The following is a 12,342-nucleotide window of genomic DNA, read 5'->3' as shown; positions in this document are numbered from 1 at the left end:
AGGGGCGGGGAGGTATCCGGTCTGTCCGAGTCAGGGCGAGATGATCAGCTCAGCACCGCTCTGGGCTGTCAGGGGAGCAGGCGCTCCAAGGGACTCTCACCTGCCATGGCATTGCTGCGGCACCATCACTCTGCTCCTTCCCTAACAGCTCTCCCCCGGGCGCAGAGTTTCCCGCCCCCCAACTCTCTGCCTGTGCCCCCTGCTGATGTCCTCCGCTCGGCGCTGGTACCTCTGCTCCCGTGGCCACCTCCTCTGCCGCGCCAGACATCACCCCCAGGGTGTAGAAGGAGAAGACGCACAGCTCCCGCGTGCACACAGCCGGCTGCAGGGAGACGAGAGCGACACTGGGGGTCAGAGAGAGCCCCATGCCCCAGCCTCCCACACTGACCCCAGCACTGGAGTCATTCACCATTGGCCAGGAGCGGGTACCGCAGGGAGCAAGCCTGCCCCAGCTCCCAGGCATGCTAGCAACCCAGATGGGCTGACACTGCAGCATTTGCCCCCTGGAACCTGTTCCCATAGAGATCCTGGTGCATTCTGGGAATATTTTTCGTTTCTGTCAAAGCCAGCAATGCAGCTCCCGCATGGCTCCGAGGCTCCTGTACACAGAAGCAGCTACAGCTGCATGTCACAACAACAGGCCACCTCCTTGCTCCAGCACCGGCCATCCAAGGCACTCAGCACACGTTCCCTCATTAGCGCTCACTCTCCCTGGGAGGCGCCATCCCCTTATGACAGGTGGGGAAACTGAGGCTGGGTACAGTGAGGCCAGCGTTCTCAAGAATGCCCTCTAACTTTGGGTGCTCGGTTGCTAAGTCCTCAGTCTGAGGTTCTTTGGGCCAGATTTGAAGAGATACAAGGCAACCACCGGCTCCTTCGAGTTCAGCTGGAGGTGGGGGTGCTCAGCACCCCAAGATTCAGACCTAAGGATGTTGCCTTCTCTTCAGCTGGGCGGGGCCAAGTGGTGTGTGATTAATGCTCCCATGCTAGTTAGGAGTCAGCCAGCAGGGGGCAGCAGCAGAACAGGTACCGCTCCGCTCCCCTGCACACACATCACCACCACAATGCAGCTGCTGCGCTGGGGGTGGGGGGAGGAGGAGGGAAGCCCACTCCCCGCCATAGGCCTGGCTATTGGTGAAGAGGGGCCTGTGGGTGCGGGATGCTGGGCAGGGAGCAATGCTGAAGGAGCACATAGCAGCCCATGGGGCAAGGGAAGACAGCACTGCCAGAGGGCTGCCACCAGATACAGCCACTCTGAACCATGGCAAACCTCCCTCTGCACCCACTCCCTGGGGGATGAGGGGGGTGGCACTGGGCACAATTTAAAGGGCCCTGGCTCCTCCCACATCCCCTTCCACCAATCACTGCACTTCTCTTCGCCTGCCTTATTACCCCACCTCCAAGTTACCAGTTTCCATCCTTTACTGGGGCAGATTAATAAAACCCCAAGCTGCCTGGGCTCCACCCTTTGCTGACTCCAGCAGCACAAAGGGGCAATGAGGAGTGCTCCCAGTGCCAGCCAATCCAAAGGACACCAGCACTTGGCCTGCCTCCACCTGCCCCCATGGCCCCTCCCGGTGACCAGCCCCACCACGAAGGTGCTCCTGGGGAGGCTGGCCTGGAGGTCTCTGTACCTTGAGCATGGATCCGTTCTGGAAGACGTGCTGCTCGTCGCACACTACGCAGTACTCATTCAGGGTGGGGATCCGCTGCTCCGCATACTTCATTATCTGCACAGCCAGGCCGCAGTGAGCCAGGACCATCTCCGGGCCACACACCCCAGCATAAGCCACCCCCTCCACACCGAGCCACAGGATGAGCATACTCCACGCCAGGCAACACTTCCCATCCCGGGGCAAACGGCAGGTCTGGGCCCTTTATTAGCACTGAGCTTTCTCTGTCCTGTGCCGCCTGCTGGCCTGGGCACCTGGCTGGGCAGAATTCACCACCTCCCATGGAGCTTTCCCCAGGATGAGTCTCTGTCTGAGCTAGGACCAGGCCACCTCTAAACTCGAGGGGCAGGATCAGAACAGGTGTGGGTGGGTGCAAGACAGCGGAGCTGGCCCTGTTTAGACAGGGTCACGTCACGGCTCCCTGGAGGTGTGTACCACATGGAGCAGGGCTGAACACATGGCCAGGTCGCTCCCTGGAGGCTGCGTGTCAGGCCAGATATCTGTGTTAATGTGGGAACCATGGCTCAGGTGGAGGGTTCCCAGCAGCCAGCACTGGATGGAAGAATGCTGACCAGTGCGCCCTGCCCCAGGCCTCAACCGGTCAGCCTGGAAATGCTCAGCCCTGCTGGCTCAGCTCTGAGGAACAAAGCCCCCAGGCTGCCAGCCCACGGCAGGGTAGAGAGCTGCCCTGCAACCCACAGATCTGGGGGGAGCGTTAGGGGTTCAGAGGCAGGACCTTTGAGGCCTGGTCTCGCCTGGGAGCTCGGCCGAGTTAAGGTCAAGCGGAAAAATGGAGCTCAAGGCGTTACCCTGCATCCACATGAGGGAAAGGCAATGAACTGAGGCGGCCCAGCTGGCTCCTGGTAGCTAAGCTTGACCCCGCTCCTAGCCAAGACAAGAGTCGATAAAAAGAAGGCCCTGTCTCTAGGGCCCGGGACACCTGGGTCTCTCCCAGCGGGCAGCAGCCGCCTGTGAAAAGGCCAGGCTGGAGGGGGGCGAGCAGGAGGAGAGGGCAGGCGACACATTCTCAGGGGTCACCAGTTAGCGACCGTGGTTTACCTGGACGAGAAAACCGTACTCCAGTGTGGGGATGTTCTTGCAATGGCCGCCGACCTGCAGAGGGCACACAAACCAGACCCAGCCACGTTATCCTCCATTCCTGGCCCACAGGCCACCGTGCCCCTCAGCGTGGGCTGGCAGAGCGGGGAGCAGCCCAGAGGGCTCTGTGCTCGCCTTCCCCTTTGCTGCATGGGACCTCGTGCCAGATGACTGAGGATGTTGGGCTCTGCCCCTCATCTACCCCAGTACCTTACCGCACCCTTCCAAGGGGTGACATCCACCTGGGGTGGCTCAGCAGGCACTGTGCCAGGGCGCACTGAGACCCCGTCCCAGGGCAGAGCTCTTCTGCTAACTGCCCCTGCTTCGCGCCACCCTCGGCAGAAGGGAGGGGAGAACGGCTCTCAGGCAAAGAGAACTAGGGAGCTAAGCCAGAGGAGGTCCTGGCACATAGGCACTAACTCTCTGGGTGCTCCGGAGCTGAAGCATCCAGGAAAAAAAATAGCGGGTGGTCAGCACCCATCGGCCACAGCTGATTGGCAATGGTGCCAATTGGCTGTTTGGTGGGGCCTCCAATCAGCTGTTCAGCTGGTGGAGGCACTTGGGGGAGGGCAGAGAGCAGAAAGCAGCGGGGGCCTCAAGGGAAAGGATGGAGTGAGGCAGGAAGAAGTGGGGCGAGGGTGGAGAGAGGTGGAGGGGGGGCAGGGCCTGGGGTGAAGCGAGGGTGGAGCATCCCCCGGGGAGAAAGAAAAGCCAGCGCCTGTGTCTTGGCGGAAGAACGGCCACGCTCCAGGAGGCAGCTTCGGCTGAGGGGCCCATCGTATCATTGCTGCTGAGTTCCCAGTGAAGACATGCCCCAGGAAGAGGGTGCATTAGGACACTGACTCAGGGCCTGGCTGCTCCGCTGGCGAGAAGGGAGGACTCACAGCTCCCAAACAGCAGGGTGCTGGCAAGCAATAACACCTGCTATCACAGCACGAGAGCTGGAGGAACGGGAGAGCTGGAGGAATGGGTGGTACGCCCCCGGCGGTGCAGGTGCCAGGCCAAACCAGGTTGGCGTTATCCCTGTTGGCACCAGGATCTGCTGGAGCTGCCCAGCTGCTTTGCAACAGGGCCAGGAGCTCTGCTGCCACACACAGTGTATTCTGCACAGGCCTCGTTTCAACACGCTGTGTGGCGACCGCGCAGGGGAGCTGGCCTGTGCCCAGGGGAATCCCTCAGATGCTGAAGTGGGGAAGAGGGGGAGGCAAACCTGCATGAGCATTAGCATGGGGAGCACACTCCAGGGTCAGTGTGAGCAAAACACACCCAGAGCCAAGGCAGGGGGATGCAGAGGAAACCCACCAGGATGTTGAATGGGGCGACACCTGCCTGGGTGCTGGGGGGGTAGCCGAACACCTCCACCTTGGGGTTCTTCATGGTGCAGGAGATGGAACGGTTCATAAGGCGATTGACGCGGAGCTCTGGCACCCCCAGTTTGCCCTTCAGCATGGAGTCCTGGATGATGGGGAAGCTGGGAGACCTGGGGAGACAGAGGGAGCCATGAGCCCACCAGGGGGCCAGAGCCAGCACACAGGGAGAAGGGGGGGAGTAAAGCAGTATGGGCAAGGGGAGAGCAGCACGGCATCTGGAGGCCTGTGCCAGTCTGGCGCAGGTAGAGCTAGCAGCACAGCTCAGGGGTCACAAAGTGCTGGCTTGGGGGGCAGGGGAGAGCAGCAAGAAGGGTGCCAGCCCCAGGGCCTGGTGATCAGTGCCCCCGGCACCCCTGTGGAGGCTCCCAGTGCCAGTCACTTGCTCCTGGGCCAAGAGGAGCTGGGAGTGCCGCCGAGGCAACGTGTGCCTCCCCCTCTTGCAAGACTCACTGGCTGTGGGGTCTGGGGAGCCACTGGTGAGCTCTACCCACCCCCCAAGCAATAAGGAGGGGATGGCTGAGCTTTGTCCACAGTTCACTGGCCTTTAGCACCCTGGCACAGCCTGCCTGGCACAGGAAATCCCGAACCCCACAGCAGAGGCAGACCTGACACCATCAGGGACAGCACCAACACAGCGCCAGCCACACCCCAGCACAGGGGGGCAAACTGCAGCACAGAGCATGGCAGTGACTCCAGTCCTGCACGGTGCCCATGGAGGCTCCTGGGCTGACGAGGCAGCAAATGAAATCTCCCCTGGCAGCGTGTGGGCATGGGAGAGGACCAGGCAGCATGGGGGGGGGCGATGAATCCCACCACATGCACACTGACAGGGTAAACGCAGAGTGGGAACCGACGGGACAGGGGACGACCCTGGGACCATAGTTCAGAGAGAACCATGCTCGGGGAGGGAGCTGGGCCGGAGACAGTCCAAGGGCATCTGCGGGAGCCTTACTTGGGGATGGGAGAGAAGATGCTGAGGCCTGCTCGGAATTTCTTGATGGTGCCACTTGACTTGAACCAGCTGTGCCGCTTCTCCTGCTGGGTCTTCAGGAAATCATTGCTGAGGTGTTTCCATTGCTGGGACGTGAACATTCCCAGGATCCTGGGGAGAAGAGCCAGAAGTGACTTCAGAGGCTGGATGGGGCCAGCCAGCTGGCGCTCAGACCATAGGGAAGGGCACAAACGCCAGACCTGGAACGTGACTAGGCGTCAGGTCTGATGGCGAGCAGGGGCCTCGTCTAATTCCCATTGCATCATCACGAAACCTAAAGGGCCGGGGTCTCCCCTGCGCCACCACCTCCCAGCTCAGGATAGGGGTGTGTCACGGGGGGAGGCAGGGGAGACCCAGACCCTCTGTGTGACATGGAGCAGCCCAGCTGGCAGCTTCTGCCTGGGGCGGTCTAAGGCCCCAGCAGCAGAGGTTACTCCAGGCCAGGTGCTTTGGCAGGCTGTGAGAAAGAGGGGTGTAGCGGGGAGAACCGGAGCTGCGGGAACAGGCAGGATCACAGCCTAAGTGGACAGTTCGGTGCCCATGTCCTCACTCGCCCATTCCTCCAGCAAGGCACCAGTCAGTGCCATCGGCCATGTGGCCTAGGCAGTGACTGGAGCTCACCAGCTCATTTCGCATGGCTCTCCATGGTGATAGGGGGGAGGGATAGCTCAGTGATTTGAGCATTGGCCTGCTAAACCCAGGGTTGTGAGTTCAATCCTTGAGGGGGCCATTTCGGGATCTGGGGCAAAAATCTGTCTGGGGATTGGTCCTGCTTTGAACGGGGGGTTGGACTAGATGATCTCGTGAGGTCCCTTATAACCCTGATATTCTATGACAGTCTCCTCTCGGCATGGGCTGGATTTGACCAGAGGTGCATGGCACCACAGCCCTTTGCCAATCCCCTGTGCCATCCGTCCCCTGGCGAGTCACTCAGGGCACCATGGCTCCCACCCAGCAAACCCCTCGGCAATCCAAAGGAACCCTAGTGCCCTGGCTTTGTGCTCATGTCTGTCTCCCATGGAATATTCTGGCCTCAGGGAGTCATTGAGAGATGGGAGCCCAGGAGTCCAGATCCCACGGCATTTCAGCCCTGGCTAAGGCTCCTCACGGCATTAAAAAGGCCTGTGAGAAATACAGACCAATAAACATAAATACAACCTGCTGCCCCTGCATCCTGCCCAGCTGCCCCTTCTGCACTAACAGGCACTCACAGAGTCCTGCATCCTAAAGCCAGAAGGGACCATTGTGATCATCTTGCATGGTGGTCTCCCTTACAACCTGGGTCAAGGGATCCCTGAATTACCCCCTGTGTGAACCAGAGCAGGGCTGGTAGACAAACAGCCAGTCTTGGTTTACAAATCACCAGGGATGGAGAATCCACCATGATCCTGGGTAAATTGTTTCAATTCCTCTCACTGTTAGAAAAGAACATCTTATTTCCAGGCTGCATCTGTCTGGCTTCAACTTCCAGCCATTGGATCTTGTTACACCTTTCTCTGTTCGACTGTAAGAGCCTTTAGCCAGTATTTGTTCCCATGTAGGTTCTTATAGCCTGGCATCAAGTCCCCCTTTAACATTCTCTTTGTTAAGCTAAATAGATGGAGCTCCTGGAATCTGTCACTATTTTCTAATCCTTTAATCCTTTTCATGGCTCTTCTCTGACCCCTCTCCAATGTATCACCATCCTTCTTGAGCTGTGGGCCCAGAATCTAGCAGCACTCACACCAGTGCCAGATACAGAGACAAAGTAACCTCTCTGCTCCTACTCGTGGCTCCCCTGTTTATACAGCCCAAGATCGTGTTAGCCCTTTTGGCACCAGCCTCGCACTGGCCTAGGGGAAGACGCCCCAACTGCATGTCCTGGTGACAAGCTCACTGGCCTTACTTTTTCAGCTGAAGACCCAAGCCAAACCCCTCCTTATTAGACGGCTGGAAAACCTCGATCGATGGCTCTGCAGAGAGATCAGAGTCAGCCAACATCAATACCAAGCTCCCCGCCTCCCAGGGCAAACCAGGGGGTCGAGCCGATACCCATGCAATGGGTCCAGGTGCCTCTCCACAGAGTCCCAATAGCCACTGGGAACTCCATAGTCCAGAGAGGTTTGCATAGGCCACCCCCACCACAGATGGACAGATGGACCAAGCTGCCCCTGGAGCCTGCAGAATTGTGCCAGGGATAATTGCGGCCCACGGATCACGTATTTAATTTTTCCCAATGGATTCTGCAGTGTAGTGATAATAATACTGAGCTCTTACAGAGCATCTTTCCTCAGTCAGTCGCAAAGCACATTACAACGGAGGGCAGCCTCATTATCCCTGTTTTACAAGATGGGGAAACTGAGGCACAGAGCGAGGACGTGACCTGCCCAAGGTCACCCAGCAGGCCAGAGCTCGGAATAGAGCCCAGGTCTCCAAAGGCTCAGTCCAGTGCTCTAGCCACTAGCCCACACTGCCTCCAGGGTACCCTCTTGCTTGGCTGGGATGCTGGACAGGCTACTGGTGGCTGTTCATGTTGCCCTGACTATTCAGCGTATGACTCAAGGCCCCCTTTCCCTGAGCCAATCTGACTCAGCATTCTCCATGCTTTTCCCTACAGAGCAGGGCATCCAACCAATCATCCTCTTCTCTAGCTTGCCCTCGGCTTGTGGGCAGGGCAGGGGACAGAATCCTGGGCAGAGGATGAATTGCGAGGCCAAGGTGCGGTGCTGCCCTGCTGTCGCTCTCTCTGTCCCCCCAGCATAGGCTGGCACTCACCGGGTCCATCCAGATACTGGGAGAGGGAGAACCGCAGCCTCAGGACAATGGGTTCGGTCCGTAGGACCTTCCAGGCCGTCGACACCTCCTCCTGCAGAGAGAGCAGAGCTGGGGAAGGGCAGAGAGAGCTGAGGGCTCTCGCTCCTTACTGGAGGGCAGCCAAAGAAGGGCCTGATCCTGGGAAGGGCTGAGCTCCCGTCGCCCATCGGCACGATCACCCAGCAGCAGCATCAGAGAGCGCCCGGTATCTGGCTACAGTGCTGATGGCCATTGCCACAGGCCTGCGATTGTTCTTGTCAGTGCTCCAGAGTGATGGTTTGGCCTCTCTGGCAGGAGAGCTACCGCGTCTCCCTGCTGCTATGGCTGAGTGCTCCCCAGCAGCCCTTCTGCACTGAGCTATGTCAGATCTCAAAGCGTCCCGACCCCCACCTCTGGGTTCCCACTTCTGCGCACCCCCAAACCTCTGGGTAACTCACAAAACCTGCCACTAACTGCTCATTATCCATCTCTGCCTGTGCGGTGACCCTGAGCCGATTCTCCGCAGGGAACAGACGTCTACGCCCACCAAGTAAGGCGGGAGCAAACACTGAGTAGGGACAGTTGGATTCAGCCCAGAAACTTTAACGATCTAACACGGAGCGTGTTTGTATTTCCCAAGCTCTTTGCAAACGCAAATCCTCTGGAGGTGGGGCATTTTCATTCCGAACAGCGGGTGTGTTTGTACAAGGCTGGGTAGAGCTTTATCAGATTTCTGCGGTCACAGGGGAATGTGAGACCCTACTGTCCATCCAGCGGCAGCGGGTGTGACCGCCAGCTCCTACCCACACAGGAAGGTCGTGCATGGGGCTGTTCAGCCGCTGGGAATGAGGCCCAGGAGCACATGTAACCACCCGCGGAAAGCCCCAGTGCCACTTACATCCAGGAAGCTGATATTGACGTGGAGGTCGATGTCCACGTCGTCAATGGTCCCATATTCTCTGCAAAGAGACAGGCAGGATTAGGGACTGGGCCAGAGCCACATGCTCAGCTCCATTGGGATCAGCTTTTCCTTGGGGCGGATCCACCAGCCGGTGCCCGGGAGCATCGAAAGCCCACCTCTCCTGGCAGGGGATTTATAAACCAGCTGTACAAGTGTGGATGTTCACAGGCGTACCAAAAACACACCACAGCCTCCCACAGCACATGCTGCAGCACCCCCATGGCACACCCCACAGTCCCCCATGGCACAGCCCCCCACCACAGAACCCCTACGTACACATACTCCACAGCCCCACCACAGCACACACCCCACAGCCCCCGCATGGCAAACAGGCCCCACAGCCCCCACAGCACACTCACACCACGTTTGGTATGTGGGAAAACGATGCAATGATCTCTCACTGAGATGAGCAGCAAACATCTGCACTCCGCACCGAGACCCAGCCTGGCCCATGCAGCAGGAAATCACAAATCATAGCTCTTTGGGGAAGGGTCTGTCCATTGGTTCTCTCCGTACAGCTCCTAGCACCCCGGGTCTCTCTGCCAGGCCTGGGCCAATAGGTGCTCCCAGTAATTAATAATGACCACAAAGCCCTTCCACTCAGCCCTTCTGCGAGCAACCAGTTACTCACCTCCATCGAGTTACTGCTGGCCCACAGCCCCCCACAACCCTCTGGGGCACAGCTGGCCAGGCCCCCATTGGCTGATCCTGGCCATGCTCCTATGGGACACAATCCCATCCTGGATTGCTGGTGGTATTTGCATGGCAGTAGGACCTAGGGGCCCCACTCAGGGATCAGAGCCATCCTGCACTACAGACACGTCAGGAAAAGGCAGCCCCTGCTCCACACAGCTCCCATGGGCAGGGGCATGTTCCTGGGCCAAGGCCTCGCCAATCGCCTCCAGGCTGGACTGATATGGGAGCCAAGAGCCTCAACCTCTCCCAACAGCAGCAAACACGTTCACTCGGCATGGAGGAGAATTGGAACGCTGGGTCTGACCCCCCTCTCCCCCACCCCAAAGCTCGTAGATCCGGATCTGAACTGCACAAGCCCCCGTCTCTATTAGAGATGGGGGCAGGGTGCAAACTCCACAGCCACACCCGAAAGCCCAGGGGTCTCAGTTCAGGCCCACCTCCAGTCTCTATATTGGGCCAAACCACAGCCCTCACCCAAGCACCCCAAAGTCAGATCTGTGCTGGCCCCCAAACCTCCTGGCTCAAGCCTGACCCTCCTCATGACATCCCGATCCAGAAGAGATGCCTGTTCCTGAAGGACCCATACCCCTTGGAGGTTTCCAGGTCTCAGAGAAGGGGCTAGGGACAGTCACAAGGTCAGAGCTTGCCTGGCCTTGGTCATGCCTGCAGGGGAACCAAAGCACCTCCCTTCCTTACTGCCCCGGAAAGGGGCTTCATGAAATCTGGGCCTGGTGCGCCGTGCTCCCCAAAGCCACCTGGCCAATCCCCGGGGGTGGGGGACTGAGTCTGAAGTGATCGATGGCAGTTGACACTCCTGGGCCTCTGCCTTCGCTCAGCTCCCCAGCACATCGGTCACACTTGGCTGGACTCCCCAGCCTGGGTCAGGCATAACGCCTGCCTCCCCAACACCCCAGCACAGAGATGGGCCCCCCCTGCGCCGCACGGCACTTAGGCCAGCGAAAGGTGCTAGAAGGTTCTAGGCAGAGATGGGACTGGCCCTTTGTAACGGCTGTTCCCCAGGGGATGCTGCTTTCATCGCCTCCCCCACCTCCCCCCGCATAGGAAACGCCCTGTATACTCTAACTAGGTCTGGAAGGAAATCTCGCAGAATCGGGGGCCTCCGGCCCAGCCACACAGTCCTGATGGATCCCCCCGCTCGGCTCTGAGCGCCTGGCCCCTGGGTTAGACGCATTTGAGAAGCGTTTGGGGCTCTCCCTGGGCGAATGGCCCCGCTGGCCTAACTGCTGTTCAGCTTCACCAAGGGAAGAACAGCAGGCTCCCCCAGGCCGCCATGATGCCTCCCCAGGCTGGTCCCTCCCTCCTCCCCTTTTCCAGCCTTCCCGGCTCCTGCTGCTCACAGAGTGGGGGAGCGAGAACCCCTGCATCGTTCCCTGTATTTAGGCAGGAGGCAAGTGGGGGGGCCCCGCTCGGCTGGCACTCAGTGGCTTTCCCATCTCCCCGCAGGTGCCTGCCCCTCTCAGGGAGGGGGCTATGCTGTGATCTCAGGGCCAGCTCCTGCCCACACAGGCCCCTGGCTCCAGAGGGTGCTGGCTGATTCAGCCCCACTGCACAGCCAGGGACAGGATTCAGGCAGATGGCTCTGGGCATCACCGCCCTGGGAGTGAAATTCAGTTCTGCAGGGGCTTGCAGCTTGGGCAGGGGGGCACCAGGCAGCCCTCTTCCCCTCCCCCGCCCATGCCCAGCAGATCTGTCCACGTGCCTGGGCCACATGCAAGGTGAGACTTTCACCCTCCACACCGGGCAGCATGGCTGACGTGCAGGGCAGTGGAGGAGCTGAGAGCACAGAGGAGTCCATGGCAAGGAGAACTGCCCCGAGTCCTGCTCCGTGGCACTGCCAACGGCTCTCCTCAGCCCAGGGCTGTGATTAGAGCTGGCAGCCGGGGTAAGGGGTGGGCATGGCCCTGGCTCCCCAGCCCCACTTAGCAGTCAGAGGAGCATAGGGAGGGGGAGCAAGCTGCTCCATGGCAAGGCCTGTAGTCACGTACTCCCCTCCGCAGAGCAAGGGGGAATGGGAGAGGGACCTGAGTCTCTGGGGTGCAGCAGCCTGGCGAGCCACAGCCTAGCTCCAGCCCTGAGGCAGGACCAAGCAAACCTCAACCATCCCTGATGGGTTTGTCTGGCCTGGTCTTACAAAGCTCCAGAGCTTAACTATCCTTAGAAAGTTCTTCCTAATATCTAACCTAAATCTCGATGCAGATTAAGCCCATTTCTTCTTGTCCTACCTTGAGCGGACACGAAGAACAACTGATCACCCTCCTCTTTATAACCTTCAACATATCTGAAGACTGTTCATGGCTATGACTCTTTTCCCTCTGACTAGAGAGGGGTCCGGACCAACCCCCCATCCAAATGCAGCCTGGACCTGTCTCTACTGCTAATTGGGCCATTCATACCCTCACCAAGGGGACATGGTTCACAGCAAAGCTGGCACCATCTCAGCCCTTTGCGACAAGCTCCTGTATAAGCTTGGGGTGCAGATCCCAGCACCAATCAGCGTTTTAGGCGGGTTTTCTGCACCTTCCCATCCTGGCAGCTCAGATTCTTGTCCCAGTGTGGATCCTCTCCCCATCTCTGAGGCATAGGCAGGGGCTCTGGGTAGTCCCCATCCTGGCATCCCAGCAAGGAGATGCAGGGAACGTGCTGCCCTCTATGGACAAGCTGTGATCTCTGCTCACCAGTGCAGAGAGGAGAGTGGCTGTCAGTGCAGCCCCCATGGGGCAGCCAGGAGGAAGCTGCTGACCGGGGCTGAGTCTCATCCGC

General features: G+C 59.2%; 1 protein-coding gene across 11 annotated transcripts in view; it reads right to left on the bottom strand.

The window, feature by feature from the left end:
* Positions 1-12,342, bottom strand: part of PARP6 (poly(ADP-ribose) polymerase family member 6) — a 52,926-nt gene that overhangs the window by 22,971 nt on the left and 17,613 nt on the right. For 7 of the 11 annotated variants that reach the window (XR_010590799.1, XR_010590797.1, XR_010590798.1 and 4 more), the window contains exons 5-12: positions 8,803-8,863; positions 7,887-7,977; positions 7,018-7,084; positions 5,094-5,243; positions 4,074-4,251; positions 2,733-2,786; positions 1,635-1,730; positions 230-322 (exon numbers count right to left, since the gene is read on the bottom strand). Coding sequence is in view for 7 of the 11 variants with exons in the window: in XM_005280984.4 (XP_005281041.1) it covers positions 230-322; positions 1,635-1,730; positions 2,733-2,786; positions 4,074-4,251; positions 5,094-5,243; positions 7,018-7,084; positions 7,887-7,977; positions 8,803-8,863 (790 nt within the window). In the remaining 4 variants the exon portion in view is untranslated. The remainder of the gene's footprint in view (positions 1-229; positions 323-1,634; positions 1,731-2,732; positions 2,787-4,073; positions 4,252-5,093; positions 5,244-7,017; positions 7,085-7,886; positions 7,978-8,802; positions 8,864-12,342) is intronic. The other 4 variants (XR_010590800.1, XM_024103994.3, XM_005280985.5 and 1 more) reach the window with 1 other exon arrangement.

This window comes from Chrysemys picta, chromosome 10 (assembly GCF_011386835.1).
Source record: "Chrysemys picta bellii isolate R12L10 chromosome 10, ASM1138683v2, whole genome shotgun sequence".
Taxonomy (NCBI): domain Eukaryota; kingdom Metazoa; phylum Chordata; order Testudines; family Emydidae; genus Chrysemys; species Chrysemys picta.
Note: the sequence above shows the minus strand (reverse complement) of the source record. Positions and strands in the feature narration are given on the sequence as shown.